This window comes from Aquarana catesbeiana, linkage group LG05 (assembly GCF_042186555.1).
Source record: "Aquarana catesbeiana isolate 2022-GZ linkage group LG05, ASM4218655v1, whole genome shotgun sequence".
Lineage (NCBI taxonomy): Eukaryota > Metazoa > Chordata > Amphibia > Anura > Ranidae > Aquarana > Aquarana catesbeiana.
The window spans coordinates 493,980,098-494,002,235 of record NC_133328.1 but is presented as its reverse complement, the minus strand read 5'-3'; the positions used below and the strand labels follow the sequence as shown (position 1 = coordinate 494,002,235).

The following is a 22,138-nucleotide window of genomic DNA, read 5'->3' as shown; positions in this document are numbered from 1 at the left end:
GCCTTTTTACATCCACCTGATAGAATCTGGTAAATGTAGATTATACCAATGGTCTCTTGACCATTGGTATACATGTAGACCAAGTTGCGGCCTTGCAGATTTTAGCCATGGAAGCTTGGTGATGCACTGCCCAGGAAGCATAACAGCCCTAGTGGAGTAAAACTACGAACCAAAGAATGCGAAGAAAGTGATCCTTGAAACAATACTGATAAGGCCGAGACCTGGCCTTTCATAGTACTCAGGGCCAGCTTCATTTTTAACCCCATCTGCAGAAAGTCAAGGATTCTTCCTATGACATACTTCCTGGGGTGGCAACCCCTGGATTCACACCAGGAGACATAAACTTTCCAGACTCTATAATATATGATTCTGGAGGCCGGCTTCCTTGCATTAATCAAGGTAGATACCACTTAACCTGATAGCCCACGCTTCTTCAGAATGTGGGTCTCAATAGCCAAACTGTTAAATTTAGCGTTTGTAAGGTAGGATGGAATACCGGACCTTGCGAGAGAAGGTCTGGACGTGGTGGTAGGGTCCATGGATCCCCTACCGCCATCCCTATGATCTTTGCATACCAGGATCTTCTGGGCCACGCTGAGGCCACAAGAATCACCAACTTCCCTTCCTGCTTGATCCTGCGAAGAAGTCGTGGAAGCAGCAGAATAGAAGGGAATGCATAAATCAGTGAGAACTGATTCCACGGAAACACCAAGGCATCTGATCCACAGGCCAGCAGATCCCTTGTTCTTGACACAAAGTTGTTGATCCTTTTGTTGAACCTGGACGCAAACAGATCTTCATCTGGGATCCCCCATCTTTGGCATATTGTCAGGAAGATATCGGGGTGAAGGGACCATTCTCCCGGGAACAACTGCCGGGCGACTCAAGTAGTCCGCCTGCCAATTTTCTATTCTATTCTGGAATGAAGACTGCCGACAGGCAAGGTACATTGTTTTCTGCCAAAGTTAGGATATGATTCACCTCTCTGGGCTGCACAACTTCTCGTGCCCCCTCGGTGATTGATATAGGCCACTGCGGTGGCATTGTTGGATTGGATCCTGACAGGACAATTCCCGTAACCTGAACGTCCAGGCCCTCAGGGCCAAGCACGCTGCCCGGATCTCTAGAATGTTGATGGGTAAGGTCATTTCTGATCTGGACCATTTCCCTTGGACAGTCGCCTCTTCCAGGACTGCTCCCCAACCTGAAAGGCTGGCATCTGTTGTTACCACCTTCCAGGTAACTGGTAGGAAGTATTTTCCCTTCTGCAGATTCTTGGTTATCAACCACCAACTGAGGCTCCAGCACACCCTTGGAGACAGACACATTGGGAAATCTAGAGCTTGGATCTTCTTGTTTGCAAGCCGATAGGATACTGTTTTGCAGCAGCCTCGAATGAAACTGAGCATAAGGAATGGCCTCGAATGAAGCCACCATCTTTCCCAACAACCTCATGCAAAGTCGAATAGAAGCATTCTTCTTTGCCTTCACCACCTGAATCAGTTCCTTTATGGCACTGATCTTCGCCTGGGGCAAGAATACCCTTTTATGGGCTGTATCTATGATCAGACCCAAGTATTCTAATCTCCCTGATGGTTTGAAGGAGGATTTCTCTAGGTTGGGAACCCAACCTAGGTATTACAGGTAGTTGACTGTGGTGATCATACTTTGGTCTAAGTGGACTACCGACTGGTCTATCAAGAGCAGATCGTCTAGGTAAGCTATAATGGTTATACATTGGGCCCTCAATCTGGCTAGAGGAGGGGCCAGGACCTTTGTAAACACTCGAGGTGCAGTCGCTAGACCGACAGGCAGAGCTACAAACTGAAAATGAAGATTTTCTACCTTGAAACGTGGATATTTCTGGTGAGCTATAAATATAGGTACATGGAGGTATGCATCCTTGATGTCGATTTACGCCAGAAGTTCTCCACCTTGTAGAATGGAGACTACTGATCGGATTGACTCCATGCAAAAAGAGCGGATATTCAGAAACCAGATTAGATCTTTGATATCTAGAATGGGTCTGACATCTCCATTTGGTTTTGGTACCGTGAAAAGGTTTGAATAAAACCCCAATCCTTGCTCTTCCATGGGGACCACTGAGATCACCTTTTGAGACAAAAGATGGTCTAATGCTTGAAAGAGAGACTTCTTTTTCTCTGGATCCCTGGGAACGTTTGATCTGAGAAAACGAGGAGATGGGAACTTCGGAACTCTAGTTTGAACCTAGAGTTATTGAGGAAGTCACCCATCTGTCTCGACACTCTTCCTGCCAGACCCTTGAGAACTGCAAAAGTCTTCCCCCCACTCGAGCGAGCGGGGGCGCCCCTTCATAAGGAGACTAGTATTTTGTCTTGTAGGTTTCCTCCTCCAGGGCTTCTTTTGTCCCTGGGGTTGACCCTGAGGTTTACCTCTTGAACTTGACAGCAGAGGCCGTCGTGACTGCCTGGAGGCAGATGCCCCTGGCACTGGAGAAGGAGCTCGTTTAAATGAAATACGTTTACTCCTCTTCCTAACTGGCAAAAGGGTACTTTTTCCACTAGAATTTTTTTGGATGTATTTATCCAAATCATCCCCGAACAGCCGTTCACCGTGAAAAAGTAAACTAGCCAGGAGCTTTTTGCATGGCACTTTTTCAACCATATGATTCTACGCATATGCACCAGCAACAGCGTAAGGCGTGAGGCTTGGAGTATAGAATCTCTCATAGCGTCTATTGTAAAGCATAAGGCACCTGGTAGCTCGGCTAAATCCTGGGCCTGCTGATCAGGAATAACCTTGAGCACCTGTTTAAACTGTTCTCTCAAGGATTGACATACACCAATTGCTGCTAGCGCAAGCTGAGTCACTGAACCTACCAGAGAAAAAGTGCTTTTTAACCTGTTGCCGCCTGCCCACCGTCATATGACGTAATGGACTTTGAGCGGAGATATCTGAATGATGACTGTAGCTACAGACATCATTCAGATATTGCCGTTTTCAACCGGCGATTCCCTACACCATAAGAATGATCATAGCGGCTGTTCTGCTTCTACCGACTCACTGCTACGATCGGTGAGTTGGAGACAGGATCTGCCGGCCTCATAGAGATTTCTGGCGGACCAGATGGTCGCCGGAGTCTCTATGATCTTCGGAGGCCGGGCGAGATGTTATGACGTCAAGCCCGGCCTCTGCATTCAAAAAAAGGCGCCGCCCCGGCTGGGAAGCCGTGATCGGTTAATTTTTTTAAATTTTATTTCAGGCTTCCCAGCCTAGTGGTGAGATGTGGGGTCTTATTGACCCCATAGCTCACTGTAAAGAGGACCTGTCATGTCATATTCCTATTACAAGGGATGATTACATTCCTTGTAATAGGAATAAAAGTGATCAAAATGTTTTTTTTTTCAAAAAATGTCAAACTAAAAAAAGAAAGTAAAATTAACAATACATTTTTTTTTTTTTTAAGCACCTCTGTCCCCATGTGCTCGCACGCAGAAGCGAACGCATACTTAAGTCCCGCCCACATATGAAAACGGTGTTCAAACTATACATGTGAGGTATTGATGCGAACGTTGGAGTGAGAGCAAAAATTTTTGTCCCTAGACCTCCTCTGTAACTCAAAATATGTAACCAATAAAAAAATTTCAAGTGTCACCTATGGGGATTTTGGCGCCATTCCACGAGCGTGTGCAATTTTAAAGCGTGACATGTTAGGTATCTATTTACTCGGCGTAACTTCATATTTCACAATATGCAAAAACATTGGGCTAACTTTACTGTTTTTTTTTTTTTTTTAAAGCACAAAAAAAAAACGCGTTTGAAAAACTGCTGCACAAATACCGTGCGAGATAAAAACTTGCAACAGCCACCATTGTATTCTCTAGGGTCTTTGCTAAAAAAACATATATAATGTTTGTAATTTTCTAGCAAAAAAATGATGATTTTTACATGTAGGAGAGAAATGTCAGAATTGGCCTGGGTGGCAAGTGGTTAATAGGAATTCCAACTTCTTATCTGTTGGATCCCTAAGCATTTGAGCATTGTCTACCGGACAAGTCATAATTTTTATTCAGAGGATATAGCAGCGTCAATTGCTGGTATCTCCCACTTCTTAGTGAATTTTTCCTCCATAGGATAAAGTGTTGAAAACTTTTTAGGAGGAAAAAAATGCTTATCTGGGTGATCCCACTCAGAATACATAAGCTTTTCCAGCAATGAATGGACAGGAAAGGCATGCACATCTTGAGGAGGCTTTAGTGAACCCAAACAAGAAGTGGGCTTATCAACCGACTCAGTTAAGGGTAGCATAAATGTGGAACGGACCATTTCAGTAAGAGAATGCACCATCAATCTTTCAGATTGTGAAGCTGATCCTTCTTCATTTGACCCCTCAGAAGAGGAGTCATCAGCCTCTTCATGGTCCCCTGAGAGAAAATCGTCTTCTCCCGTCCCCAGTTCCTCAGATTGAGGGTCCTGGGTAATGGAAGGGGACCTGTCACGTTTTGTCCCACACTGGGATGCGATTAAAGCCGCTAACCTTTCCTCCAATCCTATCATGGCTGAGGAAAAAACATCTTCAGTAATATAGACAGGGGCTGCAGTGTTGGAAACAGTTGCAACATTTGACAGCCCTGATGGCTCACTCTGACCAGCCACCTCAGATCTCTCAGGGGAGGATGCCATAGTAGAGATGAGTTTAGGCTTTTTTGAGCTTGAGGGAGTCCCTTTTGAGCCCTTTTTTGGGGTGATTCTACCTCCCCTTCTGACCATAGCCTGATGCACAAATGCAGAGGTACTACCAGAAGAAATTGCACCCACTGCTTGAGCAAATGGTCCAGAAACTGCCGCTGCTATTAGTGCTCAGCCTGGTGCTTTAGTAAATGTGCCAAGGGAATGCCTGTGTCACCACTTACATGCCCCCTTTTTGCTCTTGTGTCCCTCCGACAGCTGCAGTCAGTAAAATGGAGCTTTTTAAGTGTACTCCCGTGCTGGACGTTGCCGCATGCCAACGCCGCACTAAGCCACGCCCCCTCCGTATTCCCACCGTGCCCCCTTCTTCTTTTCAAAAAGAGCGTTGTTTTCCCGTGCGAACGCGGGCCTCCGATCCGTCCGGATCGGCGTGTGGGGGGGAGCAGCGAGGAGGAGAGCTGTGACAAAAACGCCGTGCAGAGGCAGTGGAGAATGGAGCGGCATCTGCCGATCGTCCTGCTTTCCCATCTATCCAGGGAGAGAGGGAGAGCTTCTGTCCAGGTGGGGGGTGTTTTTGGAAAAAAAATCCCCCAACATCTTACCGGAGGCCTGGGACTGCTAGCTGGAGGGAAGTCTGCAGCTTCTGCTGATACAGAGTGTTATGAGGAAAACATGACAAGGGACGTGCTCTATGCAGTCCCCAGTGGTGACTTTTAGGCATGACAACATTTACTTTCAAAGGAGGTAATTCATAAGAAAATTAAAATTCCTTAGAAATCTCCACTTACCTTTCCCGCCACAGGGATTCTGTGGTAAAACCAACAGACTCAATCTTCACCCTCACGGTGGGCTCCGTTAAAAAACCTTGAGGAACCGGGGCCCCTTTTTATTGGGGAATCCACACTCCTGGACCCGTAAAGCACCCCGCCAGGAAAACGTTATGGCTGAAAAAACCAAAGACCTGGATACCTGGGTCCAGCTCTCTAAAAAGAGAAGCGTTACGGGCTAAACCTAATTTCTTCCACCACGAGGCCGGGTACCATTCAATTCAGCCTAAAAAGACACTTTGAATGGATCCGGTTGCATAGCCTGCCCCAGCAAGGAATTTCCCAGTGGAGCTCAGCATAGCACATCTTTACTCGTGACCAACATCTAAGACACTGCGAAAAAACTGAGGTACTCCCAGTAGTGGGAGGGGTTATATAGGGAGTGAACTTCCTGTCTTAGGGTGTGCCAGTGTCCATCACCTGAAGGTGGCCTATAACCCACATAGTAACTACTATGGCTCTGTGTCCCGTGATGTATGATAAAGAAATCCCTAACTGAATTAGGGACATGAACAGAAGGTGGAGATAGAGAGCAGCAGGATCAACCAGGTTTCTTGCAGAATACAGAAAATATATCTCATAGTGACTGAGTGAGTATGAGCAGTATGTAATACAGCATTTATTTATCATGTTTTATGATGTGGGTTTTGTGACACTTTACAGGAAATCTCCCCAATGGGATACAGATGTGAAAAAAATTAATAGGGATTCTAACCATTCCCTCCTGTACCCAAAATGGAAAAAAAATGGCTTTGGATACATATAAAGTATCTCACAAAAGTGAGTACACCCCTCACATTTTTGTAAATATTTTATTATATCTTTTCATGTAACAAAACTGAAGAAATGACACTTTGCTACAATGTAAAGTAGTGAGTGTACAGCTTGTATAACAGTGTAAATTTGCTGTCCTCTCAAAAAAACTCAACACACAGCCATTAATGTCTAAACCGCTGGCAACAAAAGAGAGTACACCCCTAAGTTAAAATGTCCAAATTGGGCCCAATTAGCCATTTACCTCCCCGGTGTCAGGTGACTCGTTAGTGTTACAAGGTCTCAGGTTTGAATGGGGAGCAGGTGTGTTAAATTTGGTGTTATCGTTCTCACTCTCTCATACTGGTCACTGGAAGTTCAACATGGCACCTCATGGCAAAAAACTCTCTGAGGATCTGGAAAAAAAATAGTTGCTCTACATAAAGGTGGCCTAGGCTATAAGAAGATTGCCAAGACCCTGAAACTGAGCTGCAGCACAGGGGCCAAGACCATACAGTGGTAAACAGGACAAGTTCCACTCAGAACCGGCATAGCCATGGTCGACCAAAGAAGTTGAGTGCATGTGCTCAGCATCATATCCAGAGGTTGTCTTTGGGAAATAGACATATAAGTGCTGCCAGAATTGCTGCAGAGGTTTAAGGGGTGGGGGGTCAGCCTGTCAGTGCTCAGACCATACGCCGCACACTACATCAAATTGGTCTGCATGGCTGTCGTCCCAGAAGGAAGCCTCTTCTGAAGATAATGCACAAGAAAGCTGCAAACAGTTTGCTGAAGACAAGCAGATTAAGGCCATGGATAACTGGAACCGTGTCCTGTGATGAGACCAAGATAAACTTATTTGGTTCAGATGATGTCAAGCATGTATGGCAGCAACCAGGTGAGGAGTACAAAAACAAGTATGTCTTGCCTACAGTCAAGCATGGTGGTGGGAGTTTCATGGTCTGGGGCTGCATGAGTGCTGCTGGCACTGGAGAGCTACAGTTCATTGAGGGAACCATGAATGCCAACATGTACTGTGACATAATGAAGCAGAGCATGATCCCCTCCCTTCGAAGACTGGGCCGAAGGGCAGTATTCCAACATGATAACGACCCCAAACACACCTCCAAGACAACCACCGCCTTGCTAAAGAAGCTGAAGGTAAAGGTGATGGACTGGCCAAGCATGTCTCCAGACCTAAACCCTATTGAGCATTTGTGGGGCATCCTCAAACAGAAAGTGGGGGAGCGCAAGGTCTCTAACATCTACCAGCTCTGTGATGTTATCATGGAGAAGTGGAAGAGGACTCCAGTGGCAACCTGTGAAGCTCTGGTGAACTCCATGCCCAAGAGGGGTAAGGCGGTGCTGGAAAATAGTGGCAGCCACAGAAAATATTGACACTTTGTGCCCAATTTGGACATTTTCCCTTAGGGGTGTACTCACTTTTGTTGCCAGCAGTTTAGACATTAATGGCTGTGTGTTGAGGTATTTTGAGGGGACAGCAAATTTACACTGTTATACAAGCTGTACACTCACTACTTTACATTGTAGCAAATTATCATTTCTTCAGTGTTGTCACATGAAAAGGTATAATAAAATATTTACAAAAATGTGAGGGGTGTACGCACTTTTGTGAGATACTGTATATTAAACAATTCATAAAGTGGGGAAGGGTTAAAAACTCGGTTTTTATTGATATTTATCACCTCACGTCTTGCCTATACACTGTAAACTGCAGCCAGGCTGAGTTTAAACTATATTTACATTAGTCTGGGCATATGACAGTTGTAGACACAGGGAAAAAAAAAGGTAAAGGTAACAAATGACATGCTTTCAACTTGGCCAACAGCATACTAAATTATAAGTGCCCAAGGTTTAATGTAATCGTTTGTTATGGAACAGTAGATAAAGTAAGGCAAAATGTTGTAATATATATAATAGATGTGTCTTACCAACGCGATTTTCCATATAAGTATGATCTGAATTCGGTCCTCCTGGTGCTTGGGTAACACGCTGCCAATAACTGCCACTCCCTAACCTCCACAGCATGCCACACGAATCATCAGACTCAAAATTACATGAATCCAGGAAAGTTACAGAGGTAGCTGAGGAACAGACGCAGGGCATCAATTATACAAATGACAGAAATTATAATATTGTCGAAATGTATCAAATAAATATTGTGTGTTTAACACCCTGTTTATTTGTAAATAAATATTTTACAATAATTGTAAAAAATATAAAAACGTTACTTTAACCACCTCAATACAGGGCACTTCCTGCCCAAGCCAATTTTCAGCTTTCAGCGCTGTCGCTGTTTTAAATGACAATTGCACGGTCATGCTACACTGCACCCAAACAGAATTTGTATCATTTTGTTCCCACAAATAGAGCTTTCTTTTGGTGGTATTTGATCACCTCTGCGTTTTTTATTTTTTGCTAAAAAAATTTAAAAAGACCTAAAATTTTGAAGAAAAAAAAAAGTTTTGTTTTTGTTTCTGTTATAAAATTTTGTAAATAAGTAAGTTTTCTCCTTCACTGATGGGCACTGATAAGGCGGCACTGACAGGCACTGATAAGGCGGCACTGATGAGGTGGAACCAATGAGTTGGCACTGATAAGCACTGACAGACGGCACTGATGGGCACTGGTAGGCGGCACTGATGGGTGGCACTGATATGCAGTACTGACGAGCATTGATAGGCAGCACTGATGGGCACTCATGGGTGGCACTGGTGGGCACTGATTGGCAACACTGATGGGCACTGAAAGGCTGCACTGATGGGTACTTATGGGTGGTACTGATAGGCAGCACTGCTGGGCACTGATAGACACTAATAGGCGGCACTGATGGGCACTGATACGTGGCACTGATGGGCACTGATATATGGCATTGATAGGCATCAATGATGGCACTGGCAGGCATTGCGGATGGGCACTGATTGGCAGCTGCCTGGGCCCTGATTGGCATTTCCCTGGTGGTCTAGGGTGGCATACCTGGTGGTCCAGTGTGGTGCCAATCCCTGGTGGTCCTGGCGGCATCCTGGAGATCCTGGGTGGGCATCCGTGGGGGCATAGCTCCCAATTGTCCCTGATTTTAAGGGACTGTCCCTGATTTGGATCAAAGTCCCTCTGTCCTTCCTTCCTTCTCATTTTTCCCTCATTTTGGTCTGATCTATATAGTTGTATATAAAATGCACTTTTTATCTTTCAAAAAGTGTTTCCCAGTGATAACCTTTCATACAATTTCTAAATTGTTGCATTTGTAATTTTTAAAAGCCAGTATAAAAGAATAGTAGTGGTAAAAAAAGCACTTTTGGGTTTAACTAATCTTTTTTTTTTGTATAATTCTCCTTTAAGGGGGCATGGCAGGGGGTGTGTCCTATGCCTACATACTTTTGCTATTTGGTGTCCCTCGTTCCCATCTCAAAAAGTTGGGAGGTATGCGCGGTGGGGCTGCGCTGATAAACAATCAGCACAGACCCCTCCTGTGAGGAGAGCAGCCGATCGGCTCTCCTCTACGCGTGTCTGTCAGATGCGAGTGAGGAAAAGCCGATCAACGGCTTTTCCTGTTTACATCGTGATCAGCCATGAGTGGACATGGCTGATCACATGGTAAAGAGCCTCCGTCATGTTGAGGGAGACAGGTATTGTAAGTTGTGTCTTACCTTCTCATTATATTATGCAAGACGTGAAATTCTACTGAAATGGAAAGTAGAGGAACCTCCTACTCTGGCCTCGTGGAGGAGGTCGTGACCTCGGTACCTCCTCTGTATAGAATGACCTATGAAAGTAGACAATGCCCAGGGAAATTTGATAAAATCTGGTCCTCTTGGATAGATGCCTCTGATGGCCCTGAACCCCCTTCCCCCTAATTATGACTTGAATCACAATAGCGGATATTCTATATCTCATGCCTTTTCCCTCGTACCTTGTTCCTCCCCCCCTCCTCCCCTTCCTGCGCCCCCCCCCCCCTTCTTCCTTTACTCACTCTGATTACTCCTTGCTTTGCTGCATCTCTCCCCTTTTTTCTTCCCCCCCTTACTCCCCCCCCCCCCCCCCGGCCCACTTGAACATTGGATATCTACATAATGTTTGTGAGGTTTTACTAATGATGTCGTGCACTAATGTGTATTGATGACTGATACTTATGACACCTGCACTGCTGGAACATTTGCTAAATTATGACTGCCCGATGGAGGTGGTTTTTCCTGTCTATATCCTTATTTTACTGAATGTACTGTATTATTTTGTATTGTAATGCTGATTTGTCTAATAAAATTTTCTGTTAAAAAAAAAAAAAGGGCCTCCGTCAGAGGCTCTTTACCGAGATCGGTGTAGCTATGTGTCAGACTGACACACCGCACCACCGATCACCCCACGAGAGCGGTCGTTCTGGGAGGCGTTCATATGACATCCACCCAGAACGAGAGCCGCGCTGCCCAGCCGTCATTTGATGGCAGGCGGGCGGAAAGCAGTTAAAGAAGAACTATCATCAGAAGAAAAAAGGCTTAGCACATACCCTGTTTCCCCGAAAATAAGACCTAGCATGATTGTCAGTGATGGCTGCAATATAAGCCCTACCCTCCAAATAAGCCCTACCCTGTTTCCCCGAAAATAAGCCCTACCCTGAAAATAAGACCTACAAGGACTTTAACTAGGGCTTATTTGGGGGGTAGGGCTTATATTGCAGCCATCACCGACAATCACGCTAGGTCTTATTTTCGGGGAAACAGGGTAGCACTTGTTCCCATTAAAGCCCAAGCAGTAGATGTTAAATAAAATAAATTCACCTTTCTGCCATTGATGACTGTAGCTCCACCCTCTAAAGCCAAAAAATATGAGCAGGAGTTACAGACAGTACTGAGCCCCGTCTCCTCTCCATTCTGCGGTGCCTGTTTCCTCATCTTTCCTGTTCAGTACACGGGGGGGGGGGGGGGGGGTTATTTACTAAAGGCAAATCCACTTTGCACTGCAAGTGCACTTGGTAGTGCAGTCGCTGTAGATCTGAGGGGGGCATGCAAGGAAAATAAAAAACAGCATTTTTACTTGTACATGATTGGATGGTAAAATCAGCAGAGCTTCCCCTCATTTCAAGATCTTCCCCTCAGATCTACAGCGACCGCACTTCCAAGCGCACTTGCAGTGCATAGTGGATTTGCCTTTAGTAAATCAACCCCACAGAGTCTGGATCTGCCGCCTCCTATTCAGGGCACAGAAAAATTGGAAACTGTAAACTTGTGTTATGAATGAATGATTACAGCTCAGGAAAAAAGCTTTCACTCACAAAAAAAACACACCAGCTACTACACTACTCCCAGACAGCATAATAGTACCTGGCTTGTGTTGTTTTCAGCTTATCTTTTTGTGAACAAAAGCACACTTCTCAAGCTGCAATCAATCACAACAAGCTGACAGTTTTCACTCTCTCTTCACCTGAATAGCAGGCTACAGTTCCAGTCTCTGTAGGACTGATTTACTAAAACCAGAGAGTGCAAAATCTGGTGCAGATCATAGAACTCAGCTTATTTGTCAAACTGTAATTGAACAAGCTGATGCTAGAAGCTGATTGGCTACCATGCATAGATGCGCCATATTTTGCACTCTCCAATTTTAGTAAATCAACCTCTCTACAGTACTATACAGGAGAGATAAGGAGACAGCACTGCACAGTACAGTAGAGGGATGTTCTGGCAAGTTAGGTGCAGGGGGGCAGGGCGGGGGCTGTATGGTCTCAGTGTGCACTGCTTGCCATGTCCTCTCTCCTTTAACCACTTACCGCCCGCCATATAGCAATATGACATTGGCAAAGTGGTTTAGTTATGCTGATTGGACATCATAAGACGTAATCAGGATAATGAGCTGGCATGCGCCAGTGGGGGGGGGGGGGGGGCGCAGTGCGGCGATCGGAGGTGCTGTGTGTCAGTCTGACACACCGCAACTCCGATCGTGGTATGGAGCCTCTGACGGAGGCTTCTTACCACGTGATCAGCTGTGACCAATCACAGCTGATCATTGCATGAACCAGGAAGTGCCGGTTAGTTAGTTATGCTGATTGGACATCATAAGACGTAATCAGGATAATGAGCTGGCGTGCGCCCGTGGGGGGGGGGGGGGGGGCGCAGTGCGGCGATCGGAGGTGCTGTGTGTCAGTCTGACACACCGCAACTCCGATCGTGGTATGGAGCCTCTGACGGAGGCTTCTTACCACGTGATCAGCTGTGACCAATCACAGCTGATCATTGCATGAACCAGGAAGTGCCGGTAAAGGGCTTTCCTCAGTTCACGCTGACAGGGATATTCGATCGGCGGCTCTCCCTGTCAAAGGGGGGGTCTGTGCTGATAATCAGCACATTGATTATCAGCACAGCCCCATCAGATGTGCCCATCAGCTGCAAATCACTGCTCATCAGCTGCCAGCCTGTGCTCCATAAAGAGCACCTGTTAGTGCCCATAGATGTGCCCATAAATGTGCCAATCAGTACCCCATCAGTAATGCCTGTCAGTGCCCTTCAGATGCCACTCAGTAATGCCTGTCAGTAGCCCCTCATCAGTGCTGCCTATCCAGTGCCATCTATCAGTGCCCATCAGTGACACTTTTCAGTGCCCATCAGTGCCGCCTATCAGTGCCCATCAGTTTTTTTTCCAAAAATTCCGATATTTTTTAGTTTGTTTAGCAAAAAATAAAAACCCCAGTGGTGATCAAATACCACCAAAAGAAAGCTCTATTTGTGGGAAGAAAATGATAACAATTTAGGTTGGCACAGTGATGCATGGACCGCACAATTGTCATTCAAAGTGCGACAGCGCTGAAAGCTGAAAATTGTCCTGGGCAGGAAGGGGCAAAAGTGCCTGGCATTGAAGTGGTTAATGCCTATTTTTAAATATTATACTAAGGTAAAATCATTGGGGGGACTTTTTTATGTAATTGCAAAGCATAGAAATTAGCCATCTAGGCATTTCTTTCCATTTGCCATCAACACACAGAAGTTAGAACTTTTAAGCTCACGTGTCGGAGATTCTGGGAGAATATGTAACGCCCCTGCACCCTACAATTGTATAATGCCAAGTACTTGTTTGATGCAAAAAGTTCAGATAGCAAATTGTGAACAACTTAAAATCTTCCTTTACCATTTGACACATCTTTCAAACTTACAACAATTGTAGAGCCGATTCAGTTTTAGAATGTCCCTGGCACTGAAGTCAGTATGCTGCCCAATGATATTATAGAACTGAGCATTCTTTGGGATTATTGTTGCATTTCCATTGGAGAAAGCTTTCTTGTCATAATGCATGATAGATGTATAATCATATGGAACCTCTAGGAATGTTGATTTCGAACTATCATACAATTTAAAGTTTGACAATTTGCCTAAAAAAAATGAAAACATTCAATTAATATGAATTAAATAGGCAAAGCTATAATAAAAGAAAAATCTGACTTACAATACATGCATTTTCAGAACATATTTCTTTATTCCAACATAACACATTTTTAATAAGGCCTCAAATATATGGGTATTGTTTAATCACTTCAGCCCCGGAAGGTTGACCCCCCCTTCATGACCATGCCATTTTTTGCGATGCGGCACTGCGTTATTTTAACTGATAATTGCGCGGTCGTGTGACGCTGTACCCAAATAATATTGATATCCTTTTTTTCCCACAAATAGTGCTTTCTTTTGGTGGTACTTGATCACCTCTGCGGTTTTAATTTGTTGTGCTTTAAACAAAAAAAACTCGACAATTTTGAAAAAAAAATATATATTTTTTACTTTCTGCTATAAAACACATCCAATAAAAAAAAATGTAAAAAATCAAATTTCTTCATCAGTTTAGGCCAATATGTATTCTGGTACATACTGGTACATACTTTTGGTAAAAAAAAAATCCCAATAAGGGTGTATTAATTGGTTTGCTCAAAAGTTATAGCGTCTACAAACTTTTACTAACTTTTATTATTATTATTATTTTTTTTTTTTTACTAGTAATGGCGGTGATCATTGATTTTTAGTGGGACTGCGACATTGCAGCAGACAAGTCGGACACCTACCTGACAATTTTTGGGGACCACAGACACTAATACAGTGATTAGGCCGTTTTGCCTCTCCTGGGAACGATCGCGGGGTGCTGATTGGCGGATTGGGTCGCACTGTGTCCAATCACAGCAGGAGCGTGTGGCACGCGCTCCAGACCCACTGCACGAAATCACATACCTGTACATGATTTCACACAGGAGGGCCACCCTACCTCCTTATATCTGCATGGGGCGGTCCATAAGTGGTTAAATTACAGTGTATCCAGAAATTATTCACAGCACTTCACTTTTTACACATTCTATGTTACAGCCTTATTCCAAAATAGATACAATGCATAATTTTCCTCCAAATTCTACAAACAATACCCATAATGACGACGTGAAAGAAGTTTGTTAGAAATCTTTGCAAATTTGTTAAAAATAAAAATTTGAAAAAAATCACATGTACGTAAGTATTCACAGCCTTTGCTCAATACTTTGTTGAAGCACCTTTCGCACCAATTACAGCCTCAATTCTTTTTGAATATGATGCTATGAGCTTGGCACACCTATTTTTGGGCAGTTTCTTCCATTCTTTTTTGCAGGACCTTTCAAGATCCATCTGTCTGGATGGGGGGAGCGTCGGTGCACAGCCATTTTCAGATCTCTCCAGAGATGTTCAATTGGGTTCAAGTCTGGGCTCTGGCTGGGCCACTCAAGGACATTCACAGAGTTGTCCCATAGTCACACCTTTATTATTTTGTCTGTGTGCTTAGGGTCATTGTCCTGTTGGAAGATAAACCTTCACCCCAGTCTGAGGTCCAGAGTGCTCTGGAGCAGGTTTTCATCAAGGAGCTCTCTGTACATCGCCGCATTCATCTTTCCCTTGATCCTGACTAGTCTCCCAGTTCCTGCTGCTGAAAAACATCCCCACAGCACGATGCTGCCACCACCATCATGCTTCACTGAGGGGATGCTATTGGCCAGGTCATGAGTGGTGCCTGGTTTCCTCCAGACATGACGCTTGCCATTCAGGCTAAGGAGTTCAATCTTTTTTCATCAGACCAGAGAATTTGGTTTCTCATGGTCTGAGAATCCTTCAGATGCCTTTTGGCGGGCTGTCATGTGCCTTTTACTGAGGAGTAGCTTCCGTCTGGCCACTCTACTTCTGCAGAGATGGTTGTTCTTATGAAAGATTCTCCTCTCTCCACAGAGAAATTCTGGAGCTCTGTCAGAGTGACCATTGGGTTCTTGGTCACCTCCCTGACTAAGGCCCTTTTCCCCCGATCACTCAGTTAGGCCAGGCAGCCCGCTCTAGGTGGAGTCCTGGAGGTTCCAAACTTCTTCCACTTATGGATGATGGAGGCTACTGTGCTCATAGGGACCTTCAATGCTGCAGAAATGTTTCTTTACCCTACCTCAGATCTGTCCCTCAATACAATCCTGACTTGAAGTTCTACAGACAATTCCTTACACTTCGTGGATTGGTTTGTGCTCTGACATGCACTGTTAATTGTGGGACATTATATAGACAGGTGTGCCTTTCCAAATCATGTCCAATCAACTGAATTTACCACAGGTGGACTCCAATCAAGTTGTAGAAACATCTCAAGGATGATCAGTCGAAACAGGATACACCTGATTTCAGTTTTAAGTGTCAAAGGCGGTGAATACAAATGTACATGTGATTTTTTTTCATTTTTTACTTTTAATAAATTTGCAAAGATTTCAAACAAACTTCTTTCACGTTGTCATTATGGGGTATTGTTTGTAGACATTTGAGGAAAATAATGAATTTAATCCATTTTGGCTTAAGGCTGTAACATAACAAAATGTGGAAAAAGTTAAGCGCTTTTAATACGGTACTTTCTGGATACACTGTATATATAATGCCAAAATCTTTTTCATTTTGGCTAAAATGGAGAATGGTAAACTCCTGTCAGGTTTTGTTTTGTTTTGTTTCCATTCAAATTTCCAAAGGGACAAGCTCCAAAAATTTTCTTCTATGGGAACAGAACTAACGATTTTCGTATGTGTTTTTGTACGATTTTCATACGAGAAAAATCAGAAACGAAAGACTGCGCATGATCAAAAACAATAAACAACAAAAAAAAAAGCCGATTTGCTGTGAAACAACAAGGAAAATCAGACGATCATTCACCTGAACTTCTTATATTGTGTACTCCACTTTAGGCAGACATTACCAGAACAAGAGCTTGCAGATTTATTTTATTCCTGTTCTGATAACAACTTAAAGTGGTTCTAAAGGCAGAAGGTTTTTTACCCTAATGCATTCTATTCATTAATCACTTCCCACCAGGCCATTGCATATGTACGGCTGGGTGGGCGCTCTCCCCTTCTGAGAGGACGTTCAGGAACATCCCCCAGAAGGAGGGGGATCGCCCGTGCAGGCCCGCGCAGCGGCGTGATCCCGATGCGCTTGTGTCACTTGGACACGGCGCATCTCAGATCGGCAGGAGGGCTCTGTGATTGGCCCTCCTAATCACATGACGTCATGTGATGTAAACAGAGAGCCGGTTGCTAGGTGATCGGCTCTCCTCTCCTCACACATTAGTTGTCGGTGAGGAGAGGAGAGCGGATCGCTGCAGCCAGCTGGTGATCAGTGTGTATGAGCTGTTTTTTACAGCTCCTTACACACTGATCACCAGCATAGTAACACACAGTGTAAAACACAATGTCCCAAAACACATGTCCCAAAAACAAATGTCCCCACATAGTAAAAACACCTGTCCCCCACATATGTCCCAGTAAAATAACATGTCCCAATGATTATCTGCACACATATGTACATGATCACCTGCGCACATCTGTACATGATAATTTGCGTACATCTGTCCGTGATCACACAAACCAATTATTATACACTTAACAGGATTTTTTTTACCAAAGACATGTAGCAGAATACATTTTGGCTTAAATTTATGACAAAATTTGATTTTATTGGATTTCTTTTAAAATAGAAGTTAAAAGGAAGTATGTACAGGGTGATGACCAGCAGCGGCCCATCCATTGAGGCCGTACAGGTGCCGCCTCCCCTATTCCTGCCACCGCCTCCATATCCATGTGCCTGGCCCCTTTCAGGATGCCGGGCACATGAATTACAATTGCAGGGGTGTTTTTTTAGGCTCTTATAGGCTTCAAAACAGGGTGGGCTCAGGGTGCAGAGAGTGCGCTCTCATCCCACCCAGGTGTGTTAGAATAGCGAACGATAATTCGCTATTCTAACACTGACCCTCCTCCCGGCCGATCAGGAAGTGGGTCAGAGACCTGTCACCCGGGCTGATGGGGCGGGACTGGAAGTGGATGATGGAGTGAGGTGGTTAGGTGAGGAGTGTGTGCGAGTGTGTCCACCCCACTCCCACCATAGAATGAATAAAATACCTATCTCTGTACGAAAGAGGGATATATGCCGCGCTAATGCCTGAACCTTGTAGCCCCTGTGCCTGTCTGCCGCCCGTACCTCGCATCTTGGGATTTCCCCCCAGCGTCCAGCTTCAGGAGCCGAAGTGCTGTACTGCACTGCATCTCCCTTTACTCCTCGGAGGCTTCCGGGAGGCTTCGGAGGATTTCAGTTCCGAAAGGAAGCTAAGCGGAGACAAGCGGAGACAAGACAAGCTCTCGCGGGAATTCGTCTGAGAAGAGCCATCTCGTCGGCCCCAGACACTGACGTCGAAGCGTCAACAGCGGAGGTCCCGGTGTGAGAAATCACAGCATAGGACCGGAGTGCGGAGGTACCCGAGCCCCCCCGAAACAACGATACAGTGGTACATAAATGATCCCTGGGTGAGTGAATAGGCTTACAATTGAACCTTATTGAACTGTTTAAGCTGACGGTGGTGAGAGTGTGTTGCCTAAAGCTCCCTAAACCCTGTATATCCTCCACTGTGGGAAGAAGCTCATATATGCCAGTGTACGTGTGGGACTTACTGGGACTTGCTGGTATCGTGTGACAGGGTAGTGGCATATTACAACACACTGGCATATTACACTGAGGAGTTTAATCTCAGGGCTCTATTTGACAACACGTTGAAGCCTCCAAAGTGCCTCCTTGTGCATCAGCCACTCCCTCATACTAATTAAATCTTGGGGGTCCCCTTTTTTCTTTTTTTGGCTCCCGGCCCCCTTACTGTGTTGCTGCAGCAGGATAAATAATACTAATTCGGTAGAGGCCGTAGGAGTCAGACATGTCAACAAGAAGGAAGGGTGACGAGCAAGCAAATGTGGAACCTATGGGGTCTCAGTCTTTACGTTCAGCTAAAGAAAAAGAAAAGGACAAAGGTGGAGTGTCATCGGTAGCAGGGGCAACGACAGCTGCGGTTGCGGCAACTGCAAAATTGGAGAGACTGGTCAACATAACAGACCATACACCAACGAAAGGGGGGCAGCAGGTACAAAGCAAAACAGCGTCAGACAGGAAGAGCCTGGGCCAGATGAGTACGCTCCCAAATAGTACTACAACAAAGAACCCCTTAAACAAAGGTGCGAGTATGGTGGGGAAAATAACAGAAACAAATAATACCCAGATACAAGCAACGGAAGGCGAACCAACCCTTAAAGAAATCCTTACTGCAGTTAACTCCTGCAAACAATCCCTGAGCAATATGGCGGATCAAATGAAAGACATTAGGGAAGAACTAGCCCATGTAAGCCAAGATCTCAAGAAAATGGCAGAAAGGGTGACAGAAATAGAAGGGAGAATAAGTCTGCTGGAGGATGATTTAAACCCAATGAAGCAAGAGTTAAAAGCACAGAAAGATCAGATAAAAAGGCTTATGGAAAAATTCGATGAAATGGAAAACAGACTCAGGAGAGACAATGTGAGGATAGTTGGGCTCCCAGAGAAGAGCGAGGGATTAGACCCGGCAGGGTTCGTGGAAAAATGGCTAATTGAAACTTTTGGGGTAGAAACATTCTCACAGCAGTTCTCCATTGAAAGGGCACATAGAGTACCATTTAGACCCCCTGCTCAGGGTAGTCCCCCAAGAGCCTTGTTACTGAAGTTCTTAAACTATAAGGATAAGGTGACCCTTCTTCGAAGGGCTAGAGAAAGGGGGAACCTGTATTATAATGGAGCCAAGATATCAATGTACCCTGACTTTTCACCCGAATTGCAGAAGCGCAGGATGGAATTTCTGGGTATTAAGCGTAGCCTTCAAACGTATGACATTACGTATGCTCTTCTGTACCCCGCCAGGCTTCAGGTAAATGCGCTGGGGGGAAGTCAGATCTTTGAATCCCCAGAGAGAGCGCGAGCATGGTTGGAAGAAAAGAAAGATCAGCTTTTGCCAAAATAAACGGGGGCTGTAAATGAGGAAGGAAAGAGTACAAAACGATATAATTTGTATGTGTGGGGTGGGGGGATTCACAGGGTTGTGATAGAATAAAGATAGGTTTTCGTTTGGGTGAGGGATGGAGGAGAGGGGGGGGGGTGGGGGGAGGGGGGGAGGATTGAGAGTAAGAAGGGTTGGGGTAGAGGAGAGGGTGACGGTCATTAAAAAAGCCCACAAGGGGGACCTAGAATGGTGTGGGGGGGGAGGGGTGGGATGGGGGAGGCGGGAAGGGGAGGGTAATGATTATAATATGAAGACACAGAAAAGGGTACGTTTGTATTTTAGGATCGTAGGGAAATTCTTACTGCACAAAAAAATTATATTTTTTCACAAGATTGTACTGAATACACTAGTAAATTATAAATAGTTATGGTAAATACGTACGTCACGTGTATTATGCATAGGTCTTTGGGACTTGAAGTCACTAAAGTAAAAAGGTTGAGCGATGGGGAAAAACCCCTTTTATCAGTAGAGATAAGCACTTTAGTTAGTCGGGAACGTAAGGCGTTAGGGAGGGGACTAGGTGGTGGGTTTTTTTTTTTTTTTTCTTTTCCTCCTTTTTTCTTTTTCTTTCTGTTGGTGTTTTGCTCGCCTCTACTACTGCTTTTTCCCCTTAACTTAGGATCTCCTGTTCATAAACATAAGCAATAAATCATGGTCCTGAACATTGGGTCATGGAATGTTAGAGGGTTGGGTACCCCTGTTAAACGAGCAGCAGTATATGATGGTTTAGATACATTTAAAGTCGAAATTGCCTGTCTGCAAGAGACACACCTGACAAAAGATACTAAAAATAATTTGTGGAACAAGAGATATCAACACCAGTTCCACTCTACACATACCTCCTACTCTAGAGGAGTATCAACTCTGATTGGCAGTGGGGTAGCGTTCATTTGCAGACAGCGCAGGATAGACGAAGAGGGGCGATATGTGTTCCTGCATTGTGTAATAGAGAATCTGGAATGTATACTGGCTAATTTATATATTCCTCCCCCGTTCAAACTGGATATTATGTATAACCTTATGGAATTTATAATTGACAAGGCTGAATTACCAGTTATAGTTGTCGGGGATTTTAACATGGTTTTGGATAATAAAGTAGATAGATTCCCTGGGGGGAAACAGAGTCAACGAAAGCAGGAAAACCGGTTGAAACAATTCCTTCAAGAAGCAGGGCTGCTTGACATGTGGAGAATACGGAACCCGGGGGCCTTGCAGTTTTCATGCTACTCGAGTTCCTGTGCTTCACTGTCAAGGATAGATTTAGTTTTAGGTAATGGCCTAGCATCACAAGTAATAAACAACATAAACTATCAACCTAGAGGGGTATCGGACCATTCTCCGCTCACAATCTCGATAAACCCGGGTTATAAGAAAACTTATAGAACATGGAAGTTGAATCCAGCTTGGTTGGAGGTAATAGAGAATCAGGAAGGGGTAATAGCAGAACTGTAAGAATTCATAAAGTTTAACTCGGGCACCACATCGAGGGGGATGTTGTGGGACACATTGAAGGCATATCTAAGGGGCTTACTTATACAGAAGGTGTCAAAAATTAAAAAAACGTCCCGGGATTGGGAGGAGCGGTTCAAGAGGGAATTAATTGCTGCTGAAAGAGAGTACACAAACGAACCTTCCCCTGAAAAACAGAGAGTGTGGGAGAATAAACAACAAAGGTATAAAGATATAATAATTAGGAAAGTAGAAAATAAAAGGGCATTCCAGAAACAAGCCATGTACGGGGAAGGGGAAAAAGTTGGAAAGATACTGGCCCATATAGTCAAGTCCGGCTCCCCCCCATCCGTGGTCCCGGCCATTAAGACCTCGGAAGGCGCGACAACATCTCAATTAGAAATGATTACTGGGACGTTTAAAGAATACTATGAGAGGTTATATAAATCTAGTGGGACCATGGATGAGGGGGAAATGGACAAATTTTTTCAAAATATCGACACTGGAGGGGATGGATGTAGATGAATTGGAAAGACCAATTACTATAGAAGAGATCAAAATGGCAGTATCAGAAATGGCCAATCATAAATCACCAGGTCCCGATGGTCTCCCAGTTGAGATATACAAACAGTATGGGGAGGTACTATTCCAGGAACTTTTGGACGTATTTAATTGGGCAAAAGAGCAAGGGAGGTTACCCACTTCAATGACAGAAGCCACAATAATAGTATTGCATAAAGAGGGAAAAGACCCCCTGGACCCTGGGTCATATAGACCCATATCATTACTCTGTGCAGATGTAAAGATCTTAGCAAAAATTTTAGCTACCAGAGTAAAGAAAGTGATCCATAAAATACTCCACCCGGACCAGACGGGATTCATACCCCATCGAACAACCAGTATGAACATCAGGAGAGTTCTTTTGAACTTGCAGATTCCCATGGAAAACAGGGGCTCGAGGGCAATTCTTCTGTTGGATGTGGTAAAAGCATTCGACAGTATAGAATGGGAATATATCTGGAGAGTATTAAAGGAGTATGGTTTCGGTCCCTCATTTATCAACTGGG

At 44.6% G+C, this 22,138-nt stretch overlaps 1 protein-coding gene across 1 annotated transcript in view; it reads right to left on the bottom strand.

Moving 5' to 3' along the window:
* Nucleotides 1-22,138, bottom strand: part of LOC141146060 (meprin A subunit beta-like) — a 183,547-nt gene that overhangs the window by 69,789 nt on the left and 91,620 nt on the right. Inside the window, exons 5-6 of the mRNA XM_073632822.1 lie at nt 13,408-13,623; nt 8,204-8,356 (exon numbers count right to left, since the gene is read on the bottom strand). Coding sequence (XP_073488923.1) covers nt 8,204-8,356; nt 13,408-13,623 — 369 coding nt within the window. The remainder of the gene's footprint in view (nt 1-8,203; nt 8,357-13,407; nt 13,624-22,138) is intronic.